The 23,221-nt window shown below is 38.4% G+C and overlaps 1 protein-coding gene across 1 annotated transcript in view; it reads right to left on the reverse strand.

The window, feature by feature from the left end:
- FBN2 (fibrillin 2) overlaps window positions 1–23,221 on the reverse strand; it is a 176,611-nt gene that overhangs the window by 57,122 nt on the left and 96,268 nt on the right. The window contains exons 20-26 of the mRNA XM_052778267.1: window positions 18,063–18,182; window positions 12,939–13,076; window positions 11,637–11,687; window positions 11,022–11,147; window positions 7,762–7,989; window positions 5,128–5,253; window positions 2,623–2,751 (exon numbers count right to left, since the gene is read on the reverse strand). Of these exons, the coding sequence (XP_052634227.1) occupies window positions 2,623–2,751; window positions 5,128–5,253; window positions 7,762–7,989; window positions 11,022–11,147; window positions 11,637–11,687; window positions 12,939–13,076; window positions 18,063–18,182 (918 nt within the window). The remainder of the gene's footprint in view (window positions 1–2,622; window positions 2,752–5,127; window positions 5,254–7,761; window positions 7,990–11,021; window positions 11,148–11,636; window positions 11,688–12,938; window positions 13,077–18,062; window positions 18,183–23,221) is intronic.

Below are 23,221 nucleotides of genomic sequence, written 5' to 3' on the forward strand. Positions count from 1 at the left end.
AGGTCAGAAAATAAAAGGATTGTTTCATTGAAGCAGTGCTGCTCCTGTCCTCATACTGCATAACAGGCAAACAAAAACCTATACATTATTAACTCCAAAGATGGGTATTTTTCCCCTCAAGAAAAAGAGAAATTCATCATTTAAAATTAAGTATTCTAGGAGACACAGGACACAAGAGAAGACAGCAACTGTTTGGATGGTTGCCATTTAGAACAATGTATGAATGTGATAACATTTTCAAAAAAGTGATTCTTAATGCAACCAGACACCCATTTACGTATGCATTGAAATTGTTGTCTATGGATGCTGTTAATGCGGATGTGTGTGTAAACTTTTAACTAAATGGCTATTCAGTTTGATAGCTCCTGCCTTATGTCGCTGTGTGGCTGAGAAATATACTTGCTACAGCTTGTAATGGCAAACTGAATATTTGACTCACAAACCTGATAAAAACAGCTAACACTGTAGATGTGGATGAAGAGAAATATGACCAAAAGATGTTCAAGCTGCAGAATGCACTCACACTTTTGGACCGCCAGGAAACATTATGGCTACCTATCCTTGAAACTAGAGAATTTTATTCAGAGAGGCAGACTAGTTTTATCTTTCATAAGCCTGAGTATTTAGCCAAGATTTCATTGGGGTTTGCAGGTTATTCACATGAGGGGAGAAACTGCCTGATGATAGAATTCAACACCTCTTTTGCAATACTCCTGCTTGGATAGTCCTCACAACTCCAAAATATTTTCATTGAACATTACGCCCTCCCTTTCTTACTTCCTGCAAAAGGCCCTCAAGAAGTCACTTCTCTTCTTATCTCCTCACTCTCTGCTTATTTATGTGACATCTTGCTTCCCTGCCTTTGCCTTACAGATAACAGATCTCACCATACAGTATTGATTCTCTGCATTTGCTCTCTCTCATGAAAGCTATTCAGCTTCCACAGTTTTGATTCTTTGTTATGTTCATCTGTGATTCAGGAAATGATTTTTTGCTGACTTTTGGAGTTATACAGCATCACAATTTGCAGGAAATCAAGTAAAGGTGACAGGAGGCCTGCACAGCCTCCTGGCACACAGGGGCATAGGACCACTTGAGCTCAATTATGAGCACAAAAGTTCCTGGCAAAACTAAAACACAAAAAGGAAGCATAAAATAGGCAAAAGCAGGGACAGGTGATGCAGGAGAAATACAGAGGCACTGTCTGAGTCTGCAGGGATGGGGTTAGGAAAGCCAAAGCCACCAGGAGTTGACCCTGGCAAGGGGTGTGAGGGGCATACCAGCAGCAGCAAAAAGACGAGGGGAAATGGGGGAAGGGAACTGCTGACAAAGGACATGTAAAAGACCCATGAGTGCTGAGAGGGAGCTGGCCAATGTCATTTTGAAGACACTCCTGACCATCCTTGAAAGGTCATGGAAATTAGGCAAGGATATCCAGGGTGGGAGGAGAGGAGATGTCAATCCAATCTTCAAGAAGGGGAAGAAGGAGGACCCGTTCAGCCTCATCAAGATTAAAATCTCAGACTTTCCATTTCATTATATACTTCATGATGTATTTCATGAAGTACTCCACAATACTAACTCAAGATTTTTTAAGGTGGCTAGTAACTTTTGGTGTCTCCATATCTATTCTTACAACTTCAGACAGATTAAAGAGATCTGATTTTTCAGAAAATGCTCTCAGAATTTCTTGAGTCCTAGAATAATCGAGGAAAAGTGAATCACACTGTTTTTGAAACTCCAGCCTTCTACTAACTTTACCAAATGTTTGGATACCTCATTAGTCACTTTTAAACTACATGAATGAACAGTTGCTGCCATTCTAAAATACCTATACAGAAATGTGTAAAAGAACAAGCAAAGCTATAGGCATAGTTCAGTTATCTGTCCTAATTACTCTATATCAGTCTGTCGTGGTTTAACCCCAGCCAGCAACTAAACACCACGCAGCCGCTCACTCACTCCCCCCCACCCAGTGGGATGGGGGAGAAAATCGGGAAAAGAAGCAAAACCCGTGGGTTGAGATAAGAACGGTTTAATAGAACAGAAAAGAAGAAACTAATAATGATAATGATAACACTAATAAAATGACAACAGCAATAATGAAAGGATTGGAATGTACAAATGATGCGCAGTGCAATTGCTCACCACCCACCGACCGACACCCAGCCAGTCCCCGAGCGGCGAATCCCTGCCTCCCACTTCCCCGTTCCTATACTGGATGGGACGTCACATGGTATGGAATACACCGTTGGCCAGTTTGGGTCAGGTGCCCTGGCTGTGTCCTGTGCCAACTTCTTGTGCCCCTCCAGCTTTCTCGCTGGCTGGGCATGAGAAGCTGAAAAATCCTTGACATTAGTCTAAACACTACTGAGCAACAACTGAAAACATCAGTGTTATCAACATGCTTCGCTCTGAACTCAAAACATAGCACTGTACCAGCTACTAGGAAGACAGTTAACTCTATCCCAGCTGAAACCAGGACACTGTCTCATTTGTTCAAGTCACAATAATTATACTTATGAAGTGTTCAGTGGAGCAGACCTAGTATAGTAAAGAGTACAGTCAGTCAGGCTTTGTACATTAAATGGACAGACTCCAGGTCATACTGGCAACACTTACCCATACAGTTCTTCATCATCATAAATCCACTTTCATAACCATCAAAGCACTCACACTCAAAGCTTCCAGGAGTGTTGACACAAGTACCACTTCCACATAAGTCTGGGGAGATCCGGCACTCATCAATGTCTATTTTATAGTAATGGAGAGGTAGAAAAACCAAACAAGAGTTTAAGGTTATCCTGCTTTTCACAGAAGAGAACACTTGGCCATTATAAATTAACTCTACTGAAATCATATATAGTGTATAAATCAACAGAGAAAAATGAAATTAATTTACTATTTACAGGAATATTGGATTATATGGAAGTTTGTGAAAGATTCATAATGCAATGTGTTCAGAGCTCTCAACTATAGACTATATTATGTAACAAGTAGGATTCCATTAAGTGTAATTTAAGATTACATTTCTAAGGAAATTACTAACTGTAAAAATTTATGAGTTGGTATTATTACAGAGGGACCAACTGACTCCATGACTACAGTGCCACTGATATTAAATTGCTTATTATGAAGACATTTATCCAATAATAGCATTATAAGCTTACAGATACCCTTTCCATTAGGAATTAAAGAAGCTCCTTTGAAAGCTAGATTTACAGTTCACTGGTTGTCTTACTAGTTAAGTTTGAATGAAACTTACTGTGGAAAACTATAGCAGGTTTGTAGAAGGTAAAAAGAGAAGAGAAGGAAGAGCTCTTTGTAAGACACACTGGTAGTGAGGCAGGAAGCTAGAGAGGAATCTGTAATATGGGTATGATCCAGTGAAACAGGTCAGTGTTGAAGGAGAGGACTGGAAAGAAGAACTGGATAGCCTGTTATTTACTATCTCCTCACATCTTTCCAGACTTCTCTCTACCTTACTGTACTGCTCATCCAGTGTTTTGGGGGTAAACTAGGGTTCAATGCCTTTGTTTCATGTTCTCCACTCTACCCTCTGCCTTCAGCTTCATTCACTACTGTGTCATTAATTTTTACATATTAAGAAATCATGAACTCTTTACAGGGAGTAAAAATAACAGAATATTTGAAACAATGAAGACATTAGTCCAGTACAGGGCAGAGGATTGGTTCTGTCATCCAAGAAATCCAGGGAGCAAGGAATCAAAGAAGAGCATCAACATGTTTGCAGTAAGTTGGTGGGCTGGGCTGGACAGTAGAATCATTTGTGTAAGTGGTTGAGGAAAACTAGGCAAGAATGAGTTTAACTAAAGAAACTGCTAAAGATTTAAAACAGTTCTTTTTTCAACACATGCAAGAGTCTCTTTTGCCTCTGTGTCACTCCTCATGGCCAGGTTTCTGCCGAGTGAAGATAGTTCAGTCCTCGCACACAGATGTGAGGAGGTGTTCAATGGTAACCCATGTGGTGGGCCTGGGATGTTAAGAGAGTATCTGGCCTCCTAGAGGCTTTATAAAACATTTTGTTGCTAATTTAAACAAACAAAAAAAGTCTTCCATTTAATAAAATGTGGTTCTCTACAGCTGCTCAGTGGAACATTTTCATCAGAAGAAACTTTCAATGAAAAACAGAACAAAAAAAAGCTTTTGTAAGGTGACGTTTTCTGACCTATTCTTGTTCGTTTAGAAAGAAAGTTTGTTAAATGCATTTCTCATCAATGCAATCACTATAAAACCAAGGAAATCACCAGTTAGGGCAACATTAACATCCAGACCAACCTCAGTTAACATGCCTTACCACCCACACTTCATATTACTCAGACTCACTCATAGACGCCTGTGTGGTATAAAAAAACCTCCTTCATTTTCAGCACAGAGCCACCCACAATGCAGGCATCCAGGTTCTCATAACCAGAAAACTATCAAGCTTATCTTCTGTTTCAGTTTTTCCAGGCAGTAAATAACAAAATATTAAACTTTTAAATTAAATGCACATCTGTTCTAGAGTTAATGTTGCACTGCAGTCAGAACTGCAGAGGTGCCTTTCTGTGTGCTTGGCTATCAAATCTAAATGAAAATTTGCAGTGGAGTCTCTGTTTGGTAATACAATGACCAGAGAGTAAGGAACATAAATTAAGTTAATCTGTATGTTAGAACATTGAACTTGGCTTTGCTGGTGATCCTTATTGATTTTTCAGGTTGTACTGATACAGCATGACCTGAGCATCTTTAACACTAATTTTAAAAAAATTCCTAATGTACATGTACAAGAAGAATGTTACTTTTATTAAAGAATCATTTTTTGAAAGGGAAACTGAAGACAGTTGGCCATTCTGTCTGAAGATTAAGCTCTTAGAAAATGAAGGAAATGAACCATGTTAAGTTTCCAGATCACCAAGTTATGCAACAAGGACAAATGCCTCTAAAATGCCCCAGGGAAGTGGTAAAGACCCCATCACAGGATGTTTTCAAGATGGACAGAGTGCTGGATAATCTCACCTAGCCTCCCTTTCCCACAAAAGGTTGGAGCAGATGATCTTCTGAGGTCCCTTTCAACCTGGACTATTTTATGATGCTAGGAAAAACTGGGGAAAATGCCAGACTTACCTGTGCAGTTTCTTTCCTCCATATCTAAAGTAAACCCACTGTTACATCTACATTTGAAACTTCCAATTGTGTTTCTGCATTTACCATTCATGCACATACCAGGGAACACTTTACATTCATTGATATCTGTGAAATAAAAACAAAAGAGCATTCTTAAGCACAAATATATATATAATTAATGGCAATTTCCTGTTACTTCTTGCCAACTGCAATGGTCGTAAGGCAGGGTTTGGGTTGCAGGGGACTGGAGGGATGGCCTCCTCCTACATAGGTTAGGAGAATGAAAACATGAAACCCAAGGAGGCAAGCAGGAGGGGACATTGCTGGACGCACGACTGGAGATGCGCTCTTGGAAGGCAGAATTCCATTACCGAGGAGGAACCCCTGGAGGACCTATGTCAGGGCAGAGACACCCCTGAGGGACCACAGCCTGTCAAAGACCCACACCAGGGCAGGGACACCCCTGAGGGACTGCAGCTGTGGGTGATTCATGCCAGGGCATGTGGCCTATAGGTGACACAAGCAGGGGCAGGTACTCCCTGTGCGATGCTAGCCCATGGAGGACGCATGCTGGGGCAGAGACACCTCTGAGGGATTGCACCACATGCAACCCCTGCTGGGTTAGGGAGATCCCTGAAGGACCATGACCTGTGGGTGATCCATGCAGGGGCAGGGACACTCCCCAGGGACTACAGTACATGAGCGATCCACACTGGGGCTGGGACATCCTGAAGGAGCATGGGCTGTGGACAACCCATAGTGGAGCAGAAACACCCCTGAGGGCCTCTGTCCCATGGAGAAGCCCCATGCCAGGCCACAGGAAATGAGTAAGAAGGAAGGAGCAGCGAAAGAAAAGACTAAGCAACAAGGGGTGACAAAGAGAAACCGGTGCGGTGTCCCCTGTGCTGCCAACTGCCTCATCCATGGGACTACAGGGGCCGGACACCTGGAAGGGTGGAGAAGAGATGCTGGGCTGAAGCTAAGTCTGGGGATAGGGGAGAAGAGATGTTTCCCTACCTCTTGAATTGCTTATGCTTGCTTTGCTTCTCAATACCCAAACCAGTAATTAAAAGTTGATGTTAATCAGCAGTCAACCAAATTCAGTGGAATACCCTGACTTGAGACTCTTTTGCCCATGATGCCAATATGTGTATTGTGTTCTATTTTGCTTTCTAACACAGTGAATATTCATGGTGTTCCTGAGCCAGCTTGTAAAAGATGTAACTATTAGCTGGTTGATTGGTTTTTTTTAAATTGAGATTGCCAGAGTGATATCTGGAGCTCAGTTCAGAAAAGCGTTTTTTTGTTTTGTAGAATATCAAATGAAATGTTTCACCTCTTTTAAAAGTGTTCTGCTGGACAGCTGGATAACACAGGCTGTTAAAGGCTCTTACACAGGACAAATGAAGGTTTTTCTTGTGTCAGCCTCTCTCGTATGCAACCCCCCAACAGCATTTACAAACTTGAATGAGCTTTTCTTACACTCTATTATTTGCTGGATGAATGTCCTTACCCAAGAATCATCTCTGATGAAACAAACTTCTCTTATGTATTGGCGTGAATGGAAGAAAAGTGTGATCCAAATACAAAAGCAGAAACAAGAAGCAAAACCTTGCAAAAATGTTGGACTGGACAAGATTTTATTATTATTAAATAATTAAGAATTTATTATTGCTAACTGAATAAATTTTAATAAAAATAATAAATTATATCATTATTAAAATTCTTATTTGTTTAGTAAATCACCACTGAATGTTGAGAGCTTTGCTTGAGAATAGTAACTGCTGAAAATCAGAGCTTATTTATGGTGAAGCAGAGCTCCAATCTGTTAAAGTTTTCTCAAGCAACTCAACATATTTCAAGACAAATGCTTCAGAATACATCCTTTTAAAAATAAATAAAATACCAAAACATTTCTGGATTACTCCAGCTTCTGCATGCAGAAATTTACAGTTTTTCTTCTCAGACCTCAGTCACCTAAAACATCTCAGATCTGGTTTCTTAATATTTTCCAGCCTCTTCAGTTTTGTTTTTGCTCTATAGGAGGTGAAGCTAGTAAAAACTGGACAAATGGCTTTTATTTACTTCTTTATCACTGCAGCTCCTTGTTATCATTGGCCTCATAATTTTAATGCAACAGACACCTTTCCCTTTTAATCACTTATTAATTCTGCAAACCATAGAAAGAACCCATCCTTCTTCAGTCTCTCTTTCAGTGAACCCTGGCCAAATTTTAGTAATATTTTATGTTTACATCTTAACTCCCTGACTTTATAGAACTTCATCTGACCCTCAGTTTACTCTTTGCAAAGTGCTACATTATAAAAGGTGCACATTTTCTGTTATTCTCATCGTTTAGAGCTCCCCTCCCTTCAGTCCTGTCATATTAATTTCCTTTTTCTCCGTACCAAATTGAAACTTTGCACCATTTCCTTCTAGGCTCCTGTAACACTCTTGAGCACCATGCAAGCATAGAGTTTCCCAGCTGTAAGGTCAGCTCTTTCAGGCAAACATCTTTATAACATCTCTCATCTCAAGTACATAACAAACATAGACACAAATCCTGGCATTTTTTTAGAATATTCACCCAGATGTGCCTATAATTCACTTTTAGATCCAAGAATGAACCCTTACCTTTATAAAATGGCCTGCCAGTTAGAATATCTCCTCTGTTGGAAAAGCCAGGACCTCTGGGGCACAGAACCTCATATTCCTTGGTGCCAGGCTTAGGACACTCCTCACAGTCGGAGCCCCAGGCAGCCCCCACAGCACAGCAGCAAGCGTCCATACGAAACTTGCCAGGCACAGACTGAATGCACTCATCTTCATCCCATCTCAAGTAGCATTGCTCCATGCGAATATCTGCTCATTTTACAACAACATATAGGCATTTTACCTTTTGCTGAAGTTTTGTGTTTTTCAGAAGCACCTATTTCTGAGGCATGAATACATGTGAGGCTCAGTTTCTGGGAGACAGATTTCTGCTCAAGACTCTACACCTCTGCACAATGTTTGAACATCTGAAGTTGCTTAATACTGCACTATAGTTAAGTTTCTGGATCTCTGTTGTACCACATAAAAGTACAAGCACTTCTTCTGTTGTCTCTGAATACCAAGATATACCATTAGTCTGACATGATTGTACTTTTTAGGTTTCTATGTGTATTTGATTGATCAGAGACATGTATTTCTCTACCGTAACAGGTAATCTCATTTACAAATTGACCTGCATTCATGGTAAAAACCCCAAACATTCCTATCTATGTTTATATTATTAAATTAATTTAATAATACAAGGAATACAGAAAAAAAAAATTGCTGACCATTGTTAGGCTTATTTTAACACCAGTTAGCAGGAGCAAACAATATGGTTTCCAGAAAAATTAATTATGGTTATACTCAAGGGTCCCATCTGCAGAAAAGCAGGTCAACCAAAAGACAGATCAACCAAGTGTGCAGGCAAAATCTGTACTTGCATGCTCACCTGTCAGGAAAAGTACTACACACTGGTCCATACACAGAAAAAACCAGCTTTGCTCTATCTCACATGCAGAAAAAATAATAATAACCCATTTGAAAGCATCAGTACATTCCACACTTTTCACCTATCTGTACTTCAGCAAACAAAAATAGTTGAAAATTTTTAGAAAATTTTTTAGTATTTGTTAAAATATAAAATTGGTATAAAAAAAGGGTTGTTAAGTCTCTACATGCTAATTTCTACAACATAGGAGAATTTCTATGCCCCAATTCCAGAAATCTGGCAAATAATATGAATAATGGTAAATGGACAGTATCAATTACAGCAGTGCCAGAGAAGACGTCTGTGATACTATACAGAAATTTATTGGTAGCTTAATGCTCTCCAGGAAAAAAGAGTTATTTTCAGTGTGTAAGAAAGATCACAAGGACACACCATGTCTGATAAACAGCTTCTGGGCATGTTCTAGAACCTCCTGACATGACTGAAATGGACTGGAGGTCAAGCTGTATTTTCAGGATCCATATAAGCATTAATGTTTCATATGATATACTGGACCGGAAGTTAGGCTTTAGCAAACCTAACAGAACTCTTAAATGCTTAGCACAAAAGCTTTGGAGAAGATGCAAGATCTAAAAATAACACAGACGAGCTGCTGAACTGTTTTCCATACAAGCCCTTCAAAGTTTTGCAGATTTATAACATAAATTTACCCTATGCACATCTGAAGTTAAAAAGTTTAGAAGCAAGTATAACAAATGGAAATCATTCAGAGAATACTCATAGTTTCCTGTAAACTATTCCACATCAAGATCACACTTATTTTCATTTCCAGAGATTCAGCAAACATACTGTTAATAAATATTTGTTTGCACTAAAATCACTGTAGTGCATCCTGCAGCAAATAACCACATTTCAGAAATACATGACATAGTGCACACTGCTTGCGTAGCATAGGAGAAGGCACATACCTTGTAATACAAAAGGTCATTTTTTTAATTAAAATAAGAAAAGGCAACATGCCTTTGCGGGTAAAGGAATCCTGTGTCTCGCTTGAAAACAGCTCCTTTGTTCCAACTTTTCATTATATCTATCAACCGCAATTAAATTCACACCTGTCCTTATCAAATTTCTCATTGAGAAATAATACTGGGTTGATGGCCACAGATGCCAGTGGCTGGCAACAGAATTACCAAGTTTGGGAGGGTTGCGGCGGGGTGGAATATCAAGTGAAACTAACACGCAAAGCTGTGTATGATATGCACAAACATAACAGGTACATGCATGTGGGCAGACTTGGTTGTGAACTGTTTCTTTTTTCTGAGACATTTATACTGATTGTACACATCTGCTTCATTTAAAAATTCTGCTTATTTTAAAAAATATCTCTAGAACTACATTCACATTGAAAAACCCCACAACCTGGTAACTGTTTGTATCAGCTATTAGTAAGGCATAGTGCAGTTAAAGCAAAAGTGTTTGCTTAAATTTGAATCTGCTTGAGGAAAGAGAACACTGTTGAAATAAAAAAATGAAGGATAGAGTAGGAAAATCCTTGACATAAGGCAAGGGCTGAATTTTTTTTTCTTGTTTTACTGCACTGTTTTATTTAAAGAAATCAATGCTGTCAGCAATCATATTTTTATAGTCCTTAGAAATGGTTAGAAAAATTAATATGGATTCCAAAATCTATTCTAAACATCCAGTACCCTGACTTTATCTTTTTTCATCTTTGACCATTGATTTCTAAAGATGCAGATTAATAACGCTTACTACACTTGCTACAGGATACTTCTGTTTTCTTGAACTTACACAGGGGTTCAGTATTTTTTATACCTGAAGTCTTTCTTAGAGAAATGTATGTCTTCACGGACATCAAGTTTTCTCAGTAGAAGACACTAATCTGTGCAAGAAAGATAAGTCTTATTTTTATCTACGCTCATTTTGATTATTCTCAGACAGACCAATTTGCATCAGCATATCCATGCTACAAGGTAGTATCTGAGTTTCACAAAATGACTAGATAGCGATAGAGAAGAGCACCATTCACACTGCATTACAAGCTGCTGGCTGGCCAGCTGACTGCTTATCATCTAGCTCCCAGCGAGTCAGACATTTCTGTTTGTGAATGGAGTCAAAGAAGGACAGCACTCTAGCAAAACCTATTGATCGCACTGTGGGCAAAACAAGTCTTAACACAAACTTTCATATTCCCCCAAGGGATTAACAGCTCTTCCCTGAACTGGCACAGGCATTTGATATCTAAGCAGCCATAAACTAAAACACACGCTTAACAAACTGCTTTCGGAGGAATTCAGAAACAAACCAAACATCCTTTCACAGCCCTTTGAGAATAATTTTGGACAACTGTTGGACACAGCTAAAAAGCTGGCAGAGTTGAGTGCGCTCTTACCTAAACACACTCGTCCTGTTCCATCCAGTGTCAGTCCTTCAGGGCACTCACAGTGAAATGAGCCTCTGCTGTTAACACAACGCCCGTTGGGACAAACCCCCGGGAAAACATCACACTCATTTACATCTGTCGGGGAAACAGAGTTGAGTTATATGCTAACTCGAAGGAGACAACTACAGCTTTATTGAGAATTTCAGCTACATGAAAGAAAGCAAGAGGCTTTCATTCATACTGTATTAGGGTCTGAACACTGTTCTGAACAAGCATGTGGCTCAGTCTCAAGGAACTCTTTCAAGATCTTCAAGTCATAGGGCACTAAGATACCACATTCTCTTCTCTAAGAGAAGATGATGGATTATGGATGAGAGAAAGGAAAAACTGAAGGGATTAAATGTATTTTGAAGGAGCATTTTCATTCCATTCTCTTTGTATCATTTTGATATTCTCCAACAAACAGTGTAACATAACACTTCTCAACAGTCAGTAACTGCGAAGGCATTCATCTAAGGTCAATATGATTATGCCTGACACAAACAACAGCAAAATAATTCCTCTTTTATCTCATTTTCAAAGGAAAAAAACCCTGACATCTTGAGTAAGAAGCAAAAACTTTACCTTCACAGGTAACACCCTTCACTCTGGCAAATCCTCTTGAGCAAGCTGTGTCTGGAATCAAGCCAGAAAGATGTATCACTGATTTAGAATGACAGAAATATAGGACTAAATAATTTAAAAGTAAAACGTATCTTCAGAAGTCTCTAATAATTTGACTGTATGAGGTGGTGAGTGCTCTAGCCTCAACCAAGAAAAGTACTGGCTCATACATGTTACTTAAAACAAGTGAATAGTTGAGGAAATTAAATCTTAGGCAGTTACTTTTTCATGTGCTTTCCTTAATGGAGACCAGAATGGTCAGCATCTAATCATACCGATCTCTGTACTCAGATGTAGCTGAAAGGTAAATTTCCTTTAAAGTTGCATGAAGATTTAAAGCTTTAGTGATGCCAGTTATCACTAAAAGCTTTTTTTGCACTGCAGCTTAATAAAGGATCTGAGCAATGACATAATTTTAGGATATGCATGTAAAATGTAGCATGATGTAGTGATATGAAAGCTTGCTGAAACATAACTAGTTAGAGAATAGGAAATTAAATGGCCAAATGTACCCAGTCTGAGCTCATTAGCTCTCTAGATTGATTAGTTTTTGATTAGTTTTACCAGTCTAACCTGACCATGCTATTCCTGGAGTCCAAAGTAATATCTTTGCTTGATGCTGCATTGCACAGTTAAGAGCTCTGTTGGATGTTGTTTGCACTATGCTTGTTAGATGGGATACATGTACCACAGTTACTGTTCCAATTAAAAATGAAAGGCTAAAACGTCCTGACACTGGTTCAGCTGCAAGTGGCATTATTCAAACGTTATGGGGAGAACGCGGCCCAGTATTTTTTCCACAAACTAGAGTATATAGTTAGCATTCCTGCTTCCAACTTCTAGACCTAGCCCTGTAATCTAACAGTAGTATTATTCTGCAATCAATAATTGTACATAAGCTATGTGTTTGAAAACAGCTGGAAAAAGTGTTAACAGCCCACAACATAAAAAGCCCTCAAGACTTTCACCAGATATTTCACTTTATTACTGTAGTCCTTACTTCCCTACCCCAATGCACAGTCCCTGTGGAGATGAAACATATGTAATTATTAAAAGATTTATTCACATGTTATTTCCTGGTGACTTCAAAGCTACTAGAATGATCTCTGATGGTGGAGATTACACGTGATGCTAAATAAGACAACTTCATTTCATAGGCTTTTTGTGTTGTCTGTTTGTTTGTTTTCTATAAAGAAAATTATGAGAATCTATCTGGTGGTACTTCCTCTCTTCTCCGAAAAGAAGCAGGATATGAGAGCATACCTAATTCACATCGCTCACATGGGCTGCCCCAAGCTGCTCCTAAGGTGGCACAGCATTCAGATTTCAGTGTAGCACCATTGATGTTGACTTCACAGCGACTGTCTTGGATGTTAAGCCAGCAAGTCCCCTTCAGGCTATCTGCAGCGGAATAGAAAACAATATGGAACTGTCACAGCAAAAAGAGCTGACATGCCATGTTCATGCCACCAGTACACAGAGTACCAAGGGAGTGCAGGCTCTCTTTTAAAAGAACACCTTCCATCAGAGTCATTTTGTACACATCTTAGTTTAGAAGTGGTGGAAAGGAACAGCACTATCACTAAAAGTGAGCCACAGAGCACACTGCTTGAGGCATTTTATAGTCCAGGTCCCACAGCTAGCAGAGGTTCTCCAGATACTACGGTGGATTTATTTATTTATTTATTTATTTAACCTAGTGACTGATCAGTCTAAAATACACAAGTTACAACAAAAGCAGAGATCACAACCTGGGACTCCCCCTTCCAGCTGACTGCCTAAACCACTGGGTTATGAAATCCATGTGCTCTTGCCTCCCTTTCAGTCGGCGAACCTTCAAGGTTGTCAGGAAGGAAAAAAGATAAAAATGTAGAGGATAGGGGTGTGCTATATTCTTTTAGGGGTCTGGTTCTGCTGGTGCATTAGCTATGCTTTGAAAACACTTGTTAGGTTACACTCCACTCCCTGCTCCTGAGGGCTCAGTCCCAGCACACCCAGCTCCTGAATCACAAATTGGATTGCCAGGCTGGGAAACCAGGCCAACTCAGGGCAAACCAATTCCACTAAGTGCCCAGCCACGTCTGGCAGCACCCACTAACTGCTGCCCGGGCTAGATAGCCACTGAGCAGAGGGGAGATTTTCAGCGTTGCCTCTGCTGCCTGAAATCCTCTGAAATTCTCTTTTAGGTGCCCAAATCTTCAAGTCTTAAAAGTCAGTGCCCAAGCTGTTTTTTAGAATTTCAGTTAGATCCTAAATCACTTTTGTACTCTAGAAGATGTACCTACAGCACCTTTGCTCAGTACTTTTACAATGTTACACTCAAAACGGTATAAAATTTCTTGAAGCAGACAACAATCTTTGTGATCAGATAGCAAAAGCAGTCTGTAAAGATTTAGCTCAGGTTGTGAGGTCAGCCTGGGTAGAGTTTAAATGCATGTGCATACTCAGAGTTCAAAGCTATACAAGTGGCCCAGATGAATTTAATGAGATGACTAATGAAAGAAGATTTGGCTTTAAGACTTACATATATTATATTTATAAAAAGCCAGACCATCTATTAGGTGCTGTTGATCAGTATTACTAATACCTCATGTTTAGGAGCAGTGTGCTTCAGACAGAATCATTCCATTTTACTTTTTTCATACAACTTCAACTTTTCTACAAAATTGTCATGTTATAAAATTATGTAGACCACAGAGAGCACAACCCTTCTTTGGCTAAAGTAACAGGAAAAAAATAGGCCCAAGAATGTGACTGGAATCAGCCCTAGAAACTGGGCAACATACTTCATTAACAGTTAAGTTTAAAAGAGTTGTATTATTTAGGTTAAAGTTGGTCTCAAACATGTGGGGCAGAACACCACACTTAAACAAGAGCACAAACCAACGAGGAGTATAGACAAGTGGAAAAGGCATCTTTTCCACACCTTGATCAGCCTTTAGCTAACAGTTAAGACTTAGGTTAACATAACAAGACCAAAGGCAAAACCTGGACAGTCATAAGCTGGGTCGCCTCTTAGCTAGTCATGGGATGGATGGGCATGTCCATGGTCATCATACGTCCCAAATTCAGGGACCAACATGAGGAGAGAGAATATAGGTTCTTTAGCTGCTCTTTTATGCCACATCCAGCTTGCTGCCCACATGTTGATGTCTCTGCTTTATGTTATCAAAATGCAAATGCTTCCACTGCTTTATTCACTAGAAGTTTCTTGAGCTCAATATTATTTATTTTTAGTAGCCAACTTTACAGGATGGAAAAATTGAACTACTATCTCAAAAATTATTTAAACTGTACAAATTAGCAGGTGACTTTCCTCACACCAGCTGCATCTACATTATCCTGCCAAAGTCTGCTTGTCTTATCTTTTTCAGGCCATGAGTTAATTTCCTTTATTCTACATTATCTCTCTTGTCCAGACGAAATCTACAGTGGGCAGTCACTGACATTTGCTTTGGTGAAGAAGTTATTATCCAGCATCAAAGCATTCTTTCTGTTGCTTGCAAGTCTTTGATTCTGACTTGAAGAAGAATATATGCATATTACAGGCAGATGGCAGCCTATTTATTGTACACTGTATGGATTCCACAAATCTTGACTAAAACATGCACAAAAAGCATATATTAAGTGCATATTTCAAAAAGTACAAACGGCAGTATCTCTACTGTATAAGCAATTCCCAAAATCGCAATGCAACACTTGTACCACCAACAGATGTATTTCAAAAGCAATTCCACTTTTTTCTGCTAAGAGTACAGCCTCAATATTGCAAATGCTGTCAGTGGGCAAGCAAAATAAATGCAAAACATTTTTGCTGAATGCTTCTATTGTAACTGCTGAACTAACAGTCCTTATTTGCTAAAGGTTTGAGCCTAAATTTGAGCGCAAATGTTGTGACTTGAATTCTGACTGTAATTTGAGCAAGTCATTTTTTCTCTACCCAGGAAAGGTCACAGAAAGAGGCAAATAGCTCACATCTATGCTCAATTTCTACAGGAAATATGGATGCAAATGGCTCAAGCCACCTGGTTCTTCAGCCTTGAGGCTGAGCAGACTGAGCAAAGGAACCAGAGGAACTGACAGACTGAAGTCTTCTGTCCACAAGCTCAGTAAAGAACACTCATCAGCCATACAGCTTCTCCATATAAGATCAGTTTAACATGCTGTATATGACCTGAGTCCACAAAACAGTGAAAATCAGCAATAAGCCCAAGTAGCAACAAACACATTGGAGCAATAAATTGTAAAAATAAAATTAACAGTAATATTATGTTAATCGTTTCTTATTCTAATGTTTTTGTAAAAAAAAGATGTGCCATTTTTAGAGCTCAGTAACTTTAATCATCATCATGAAAGAAATAAGGAAAAACTTACTCTTATAATGTAGGATTGATTCTGGTCCTGACATGAGAGCAAATTTGAAATTAAAGAAAAACTAGAGAGGGGTCAGAATCAGACATTACCTCACTTTGATCATTCTCATAAAGAATACAACACATTCCAAAACCACAACACTATTTTAGCCATACATTTATGTTTTGCCATATGCTTTTCATATCTGATGCTACAGGAATGCTCTACAGCAGCAATTAGCTAAAAAACATTAGGGCAAAAACATTCAATATACAGGTCTTTCACTGCAGTGTTAATGGGAAAAAACAACTTGCTCTACCGTGCAGATTTGAAATGCCATACGTTCGACAAGAGCATCTCCAAGTTTTTCACACAGTAAACTACCTATAACTTCCAACCCCTTACTCACTTTTCAACAGTCCAGTCTGCCCGCCTCTCATCACTACCGGTGATGAGAAGATTTTGGTCAACACAAAAAATGAATTATTAGGCTCACAGTATATAGGTGGCTCCTTATCCTTCACTTTTTATCTGACTGTTCAGGGTGGTTTTTTTGTTTATGTTTTATGTTACTTATCACTAATATTGAGGCCAAATGGCACCTCACACTGTAAATATTTCAATGGAAACCATTTGCAAAGTAAATCCAGAACATTGTTATAATCAGGCCCTTAGTGAACTTGTAGCACCTTTGGATGTGAGAACTCAACACTAGTAAAACAAGCAGTACAAAAAAGCATAGGTTAGTGCGGTCATATCAAGAAATTAGCACAATGTAAAGAAGAACAAAAACAATACTAAACTTTACTGGCCAGTGATGCTACAAGGAAATCTAAGAGAAGGCTTAGGCACAAAAGTAACATTCACCTAAAAAACACTTTAAGGCATAGACAGACTCCGTCATTAAATGGAAACTTAAAACTTTGCATTCAATTTCCTATCTTAAGAAAATCTTGGCAAGACAAGAAAGTTGAACCAAGAACACCAGACAAATCCACCTTAAAATAAAAGGAACATTTAAAATTAGCATCATCCAGTTATTAATGACACTCTAACTTATCCCACGTATCCTACAATGACTTCAATTATGTTACACAAATAAGATGAAACAATGGCAGCTTGTGATCACCTGAGAAGTACAGATGTCTCCAATCCTTTGAGTTTTCTTGGAAAGGCAAGAAAAAAAACATTAATAAATGGCTTCCAAAGATAATGTCAGTGACATCTTGCAGACAACTGCTGCAGCTAGCTGCAATAAAATCTGTGCAGTGCTCTGCTTTTTTTCAATGCAACAGAATCCTCAAAGGATGCTAACATTATTTTTTTTTTATACATATATGTATTTGTGTGTGTATATATATATAAAAGCAAGACAATACTCATGTGTCTGCTCCAGGGACAGGGATCCTGACAAACTCATATCTGCCTTACTCACCTTTACCAGCTTCCTACAAAAGAGATCAAGTATGAGATTGTGCTATAATGCAAAAGCCATTAACTCTTCCTTATAGCTAGGAAAGTCAGTCTTCACAGTTTATCAAGAATGTCCTGAACCCTAGTAGCCATGTGCTTTCCTATCACTATTTGAGTAGATGTTCCTCCAGTTTTACTTGTTTTCTTGTCTCAGATTTAAAAGAGGCCAAGGAACTGAGTAGGCATTTCTGCTTTACAGTTTCTCAACTACCAGACTAATCACCTATAGCTTTAGTCATATTCACATCTCCCAAAGGACAAGATAATTCCTATTAATAATAAAGCATCCCCACTCTCTCCCACCAATCTATACCTCCATTTCACCGCCTTCACCATCGTTTGGACATCCTCATGAATTATGTTTCTCTCAGTTTGTTCCTGCTCCCATGGAAGCAATCAAATTAGTATGTGTTTCTTTGGTCTTACCTACAGAACTATACATACTGTCTGCTATCATGGGGAAATTACCCAAATACATTATTTCCTTGCTTAATTAATAAATATGATCAATGTTTCTCAAGTTAGTAAGAAAAAGGGCGAATAACAGGAGGAAATACCCACCAATACATATCAGTCCTGTAGAGTCCAACTTGCTGCCAGGTGAACATTCACAATTGAAAGATCCAAGATTGTTCCTACAGGCACCATTGACACACGGGCTGCTTTCACATTCATTTATATCTATAATCCAGAAACAAAAGACACTGTTAGAACTACGATGTGCTTCTGGAAAATATTATACAGTACAAATGCTGCTGTGGACCATGATTTGCCAAGACTGCCTGGTATATTTGCCTGCCCCGCCCATGACATTCAAAAGACATAGGGAGAGGCAGGTAGCATGTATGTGCACGTATATAGGAGCACATATTTTGAAAGTGTTAATTAAATGGCTCTTTTCTACAAAGATAGTAATTTCCAACAACTTGGACTATAAAGTTTTCCAGCATCAATTATAACTGTCCCGTGAGAAAACAAAACTCTTTTTTTCATAGAATGCAATGCATTCCTAGCCACAACATGCAGTGCACAAACAAAGGCCTTATTGTTTCTGTCATTTATGGCTCCGTGAGGCTTTAGAATAATTAAGAAAACCCTGTCAGAAGCAAAATATTACAATGCTGGCTGCGATTCTCTAGTTTGGGAAAGCATTCAAGAAATAGGAGTTGAAACTGGAATACTGTAAATGGTACTGCCCTCTAGCCCCTAACTCCTATTTATTACCCCTGTGAGTTTTTTAAGCCTGTTCACATGTAAGAATAGGACCCCTGCAGACAGTATTATTTGCTGATTTTTTTTTAAAGTGAAATCCATTTTAAGATTAAAACAGTACTAGCAAATTCTTTCGAAGAACAACTGCAGATGCATATCCACCATTTCTCCCTGAACTCAACCAATTTCATTTTTTGATTTGGGTTCTGAACCAAACCATACATTCTAATACAACCAGACTGTTCCTTTGGTGGGCCAGAAATAAAACTGTTTAGTGCTTGCTTATGTTTGCTAGTAGTGCTTGAGGAATAATGTTACATGCATAAACTAAAATAGCCTGATTTGGGCATTTTGGACACTAAAATACTTGTTTTGTTGTGGGTCAGAGGGATCTTTGATCAGTCTCTGCATTTATGCCTTTGCTTTTATGCAGATATGATTCTTTGTCAAGTCATTTACAAGTGCTCTTCCCTGCTTTTAGGTACGATGAAACTTCAGAGAAGTTCCCATGAGGGGCCAGGCATAATCTGTGCCACAGAATCTTCGGAGCTTTTGGACACTAAAAATAGTTTCCACTGAGCACATGCAAAATGAGACTTACAACTTGGCCAAATCTAAGCATGTTTTCAGAGTAGAGAGGCACGATCCTGACACAAAAAGTATTCAAGAAATTTCAAGCTGCAACAGCATAGAGGAGCAACAGCTTTCTAAAGAAAAGGTCATAATGTTTGCATGTTTTTAAATACAGAAATCAACATTTTCTTGGAAATGAACAAGAAGTTTTGTCTGCATTTTTTAAAGGCAAAATTAAAGTCTAGTCTGACTCAGACACATAGTGAAGAAAATTACAGGTCAAGTGCTTGAAGTCTGCTGAAGGTATTTATAGCTGAAAACAGGTGATTTTCATGTAGAGTCACATGGGTTTAACAGCTGGCAGCCCAGCCACACACAGGTCTGCACATACACAACCAATGTGCAAGACAAAATACTATAATAAGCAGATAGCTGCCACTATCCAAAATATCGCTTCAATCGTATTCAGAATATTAAAAAATGCATGAAACTTAAAATGCTTCACATTTATTGATGTAATATCAGGTTATCATGCCTATCTTTAATTCTCCCTGATACTTAGCAAGTTAGGTTTACAATCAATTTTCTTCTAGGAAAACACATCTTGTATTTTGGGTTTTCAGAGTTAACAAGAAACCCAAACCTAACAAAAAACAGTTGAGGCCACACCTGGAAGTCAGTGTCCCCAAAACTACAACCAAAGGTAAGTAAGTCAGTAAGTGGAGATGGAGAGGCGAAAGAATTTAAAGTTCAACACGTTATGAAGAGTGAAGCAGCTCTCTTGATTTCATGGGCTATGTGCTTCATTCTCTGCCCAGACAGTGAAAGGAGAGAAAAAGACTCAAATTGAACACACGGGTGAGCAAAAATGGGGAAGAACAGAAAGATGATACACCATTGTCAGAGCTGACCACCTTCTAGACTGGGACAACTGCCTGTTCATTTCAAGCCGAAGTTGGAAAACCTAGTCTAAACCCTCACTCAAGTTTGCATCAAACATGTTCCCAGCAAAACAGCTGACTTGATCTGCCAGGTTGCTGCTGTCCACAGGGGACATTCCCCTTTCACCCTTCCTCTTCCTTTTTCTCCCAGTCTCAGTTTCTACCCTTCACAAGTGCCAGTGTCAGCTCCTCACTGATCCCACAGACAAATCGTCACTTTCCATCTTCTGGGATGAGAATGGCAGAGGTTGATTGCCAAGATCGGGGGTGAGGGAAGATGTATCACGGAACCTGACTCTTCCTCATTTCGCTTTGCCCTGATGCAGGTGAAGGAATACTCATCCCATTTTTCTCTATGGATTAGAAAGAGGGACAGCAGCTTTTGCTGAGGATTAGGGTACGCATATCTGGAGGCATCAACTTCTTTTTATTTCTAAAACAATCCTGTGACTATGCTGTAGGCCTCTAACCCTGAGAAAACCAGGATGTTACCTTCTGCATTTGACATGCTTCAGCACTATGCTAGTAAAAAAAAAGAAAAAGAAACAAACAAAAAAAGAAACAAAACCCAAACCCAATGCTTTTGAGTATCACAGGTTTGTGATATTGCATTGACAACTCCCCAAAACCACCATTCAGTAAAAAAAGAAAAAATTAAAGGATGAATGCACTTCAGCATTAGTGCTCTGCTGAATCAGGAGAAAAAGTATCATATACACAACCTAAACAAACTCCAAAAATTGTTGCCATACACTGTCGTACAATAATATTAAATGGTAATTTTAACAAGAGTGAGCAAGAAACCAAATTGATTTTAATAATGTTTTATATTTTAAAATAAAAGCCACTATGTATGAAAATATTTATCAGGTTTTTCTTTATAAAATGTTTTTTTCTTAAGTGAAGTGAGTATACGTTGTAAATGTCAGAGAAACAAAAATTGAAACAGTCCACTGCACATTCCTGGAAATGAACTTCAAAGCACATCTGGTTTACGTTTAACTAGTTATGTCACTGGAAACACAATCTAAACCACAGAGCTTGTTGTAAAAATCTCAACTTTCACAGACTCTGGAGCCTCAAACAACTCCCCCACTCCCCAGAACAAATTGATAAAAAATTTCAATTGAACTATAAATGAAAACACTGAAGGGTTTTGTTGTTTCTTCACTAATGAGAGTTACTTTAATTAAAAATATACTGGTGAGTAATAAGCATCAGAGCATTTTCAGAGCACAACACAAAGCTTCTGGCTACAGAACTTTTTTTACAACTAGTGAACTTGTAACTCCAAACTGAATTATGTAGTGTTCCTTTGAAAACAGAATTTGGACAGAAAGAGATGGATTTATTCCTCTATGCCAACCCACTCAACATTAGAAAAAAAAATTTAATAGGTTTTATAAACAGTTTTATGCCAAACCCCTCATGATCAGCTTTTTTACCTCATCAGCTAAATTTAAACATCTAACTATAAGATTCAAGATTAAGACGAAGACTCATGACCTATGTATGTAAGTTAATGTAGATAACAATATTCAAAGAAACTGAAAAACCCTTCCAATTATGCTGTACAGACAATAAAAAATGACAAGTATTTTAGGGTGATTACACTAAACTATGTTCAGAAAGGAAATACTCTTACAATTCTGCAGTTTTAGTTAATGATCAGGTTTTTGTTGGTTTTTTTTCTAAATGAGAAAATGGGATTTTTTTTCTTCCATTAACAAAAAGTTTTATTACTTTAAGTATTATTGCAGCATTTGTGTCCAATCAAAAGCTGATTGCTCAGAGTTCATCAGACATACAGGATTACGAAATACAGTCAAGTGAAGCACAGCCACTGTATTTCTACAAAGACGGTAAAATTGCCTCCTTTTCAGTAATAAGCTGATGACCACCATGAAAGGGAGATGAGACAGGGACAGATCTATCCTTTTTTAGAATCTTTTGGAATATCAGATAATACTCTTTCCTTAGTCTTTGCAGGAGCCAAAGTACAAATATTGCAAGCATGTACAGATGCATGTTCTTTTACGAATATCTAAAAAAAAATGTTAAAAAACTGAGAGTAATGCATTAATTAAAATCTCACCAAACCCACCAGACAGAAACCCGAATGGCCTTACTTAATGAGCTAGAATGATCATCTCAGTAATTACTCTTTCACAATAGAATAGATTTTAATTTATATAACAACCTGCTTAAATAAGGTGAGTGTGGATTTTCTACCTCATGCTCGGGTTGGCTCGAGTTGTGAACTATCTCAGTTCCTGTATTACTAGATGACTGTCAGAGGCACTATAACATGTTAGTTTGAAAAAATCATGCTGGTTCTTTATTTATGTTTTTAGGATTGATTCATAAACTGATAATTTGGGGAAAGCAGCTAATTCCCTTAGACAAAATGTAAAAGTGGTCACATTCCTTAGAAAAATGCAGTAAGGTGCCATTAAGAGGGGACATGCAAGCCATTTGGATTTCTGCTAGTATCTTCTCTTCATATACTTTCCTGTAAATTCTATTTTACCTTAACTGTAACTTTTTTTTTTGATACTATGGTTTTGCAGTCAATATCAGCTGGCAATGCTATCTAAAAAGTTACCCTCTCCTCAATGAACTATTAATTCAAATGAACTAGTAAATTCATTTCCACTGCAGAATAACTCTCCCTCATGCTGTTCTCCATTCACACCCCGCCTCAGAAAAAAACTACGAGAAGGGACTCCCAGATTTGGTTCACTATATCATGATCCCCAAACTTCTTCTAGCACAAAAGAAAACACATTGCAATGATGATAAGGATGTCCAGAAGACAGAAAAGATCACTTTTTTCCTAAGGCTGTGGAACTACAAAACCACTTTTTTGTTGTTGTTGTCAAATCCTTTTTTTTTTTGAGCCTTTATATTAGTATTACTATATTATTACCACTGAAAAACAAATTTATGTTTTATATTTGAAAATCTAGATACACTTTAGTTCAATAATTTTGG

Source organism: Harpia harpyja, chromosome Z, assembly GCF_026419915.1.
Source record: "Harpia harpyja isolate bHarHar1 chromosome Z, bHarHar1 primary haplotype, whole genome shotgun sequence".
NCBI classification, from domain to species: domain Eukaryota; kingdom Metazoa; phylum Chordata; class Aves; order Accipitriformes; family Accipitridae; genus Harpia; species Harpia harpyja.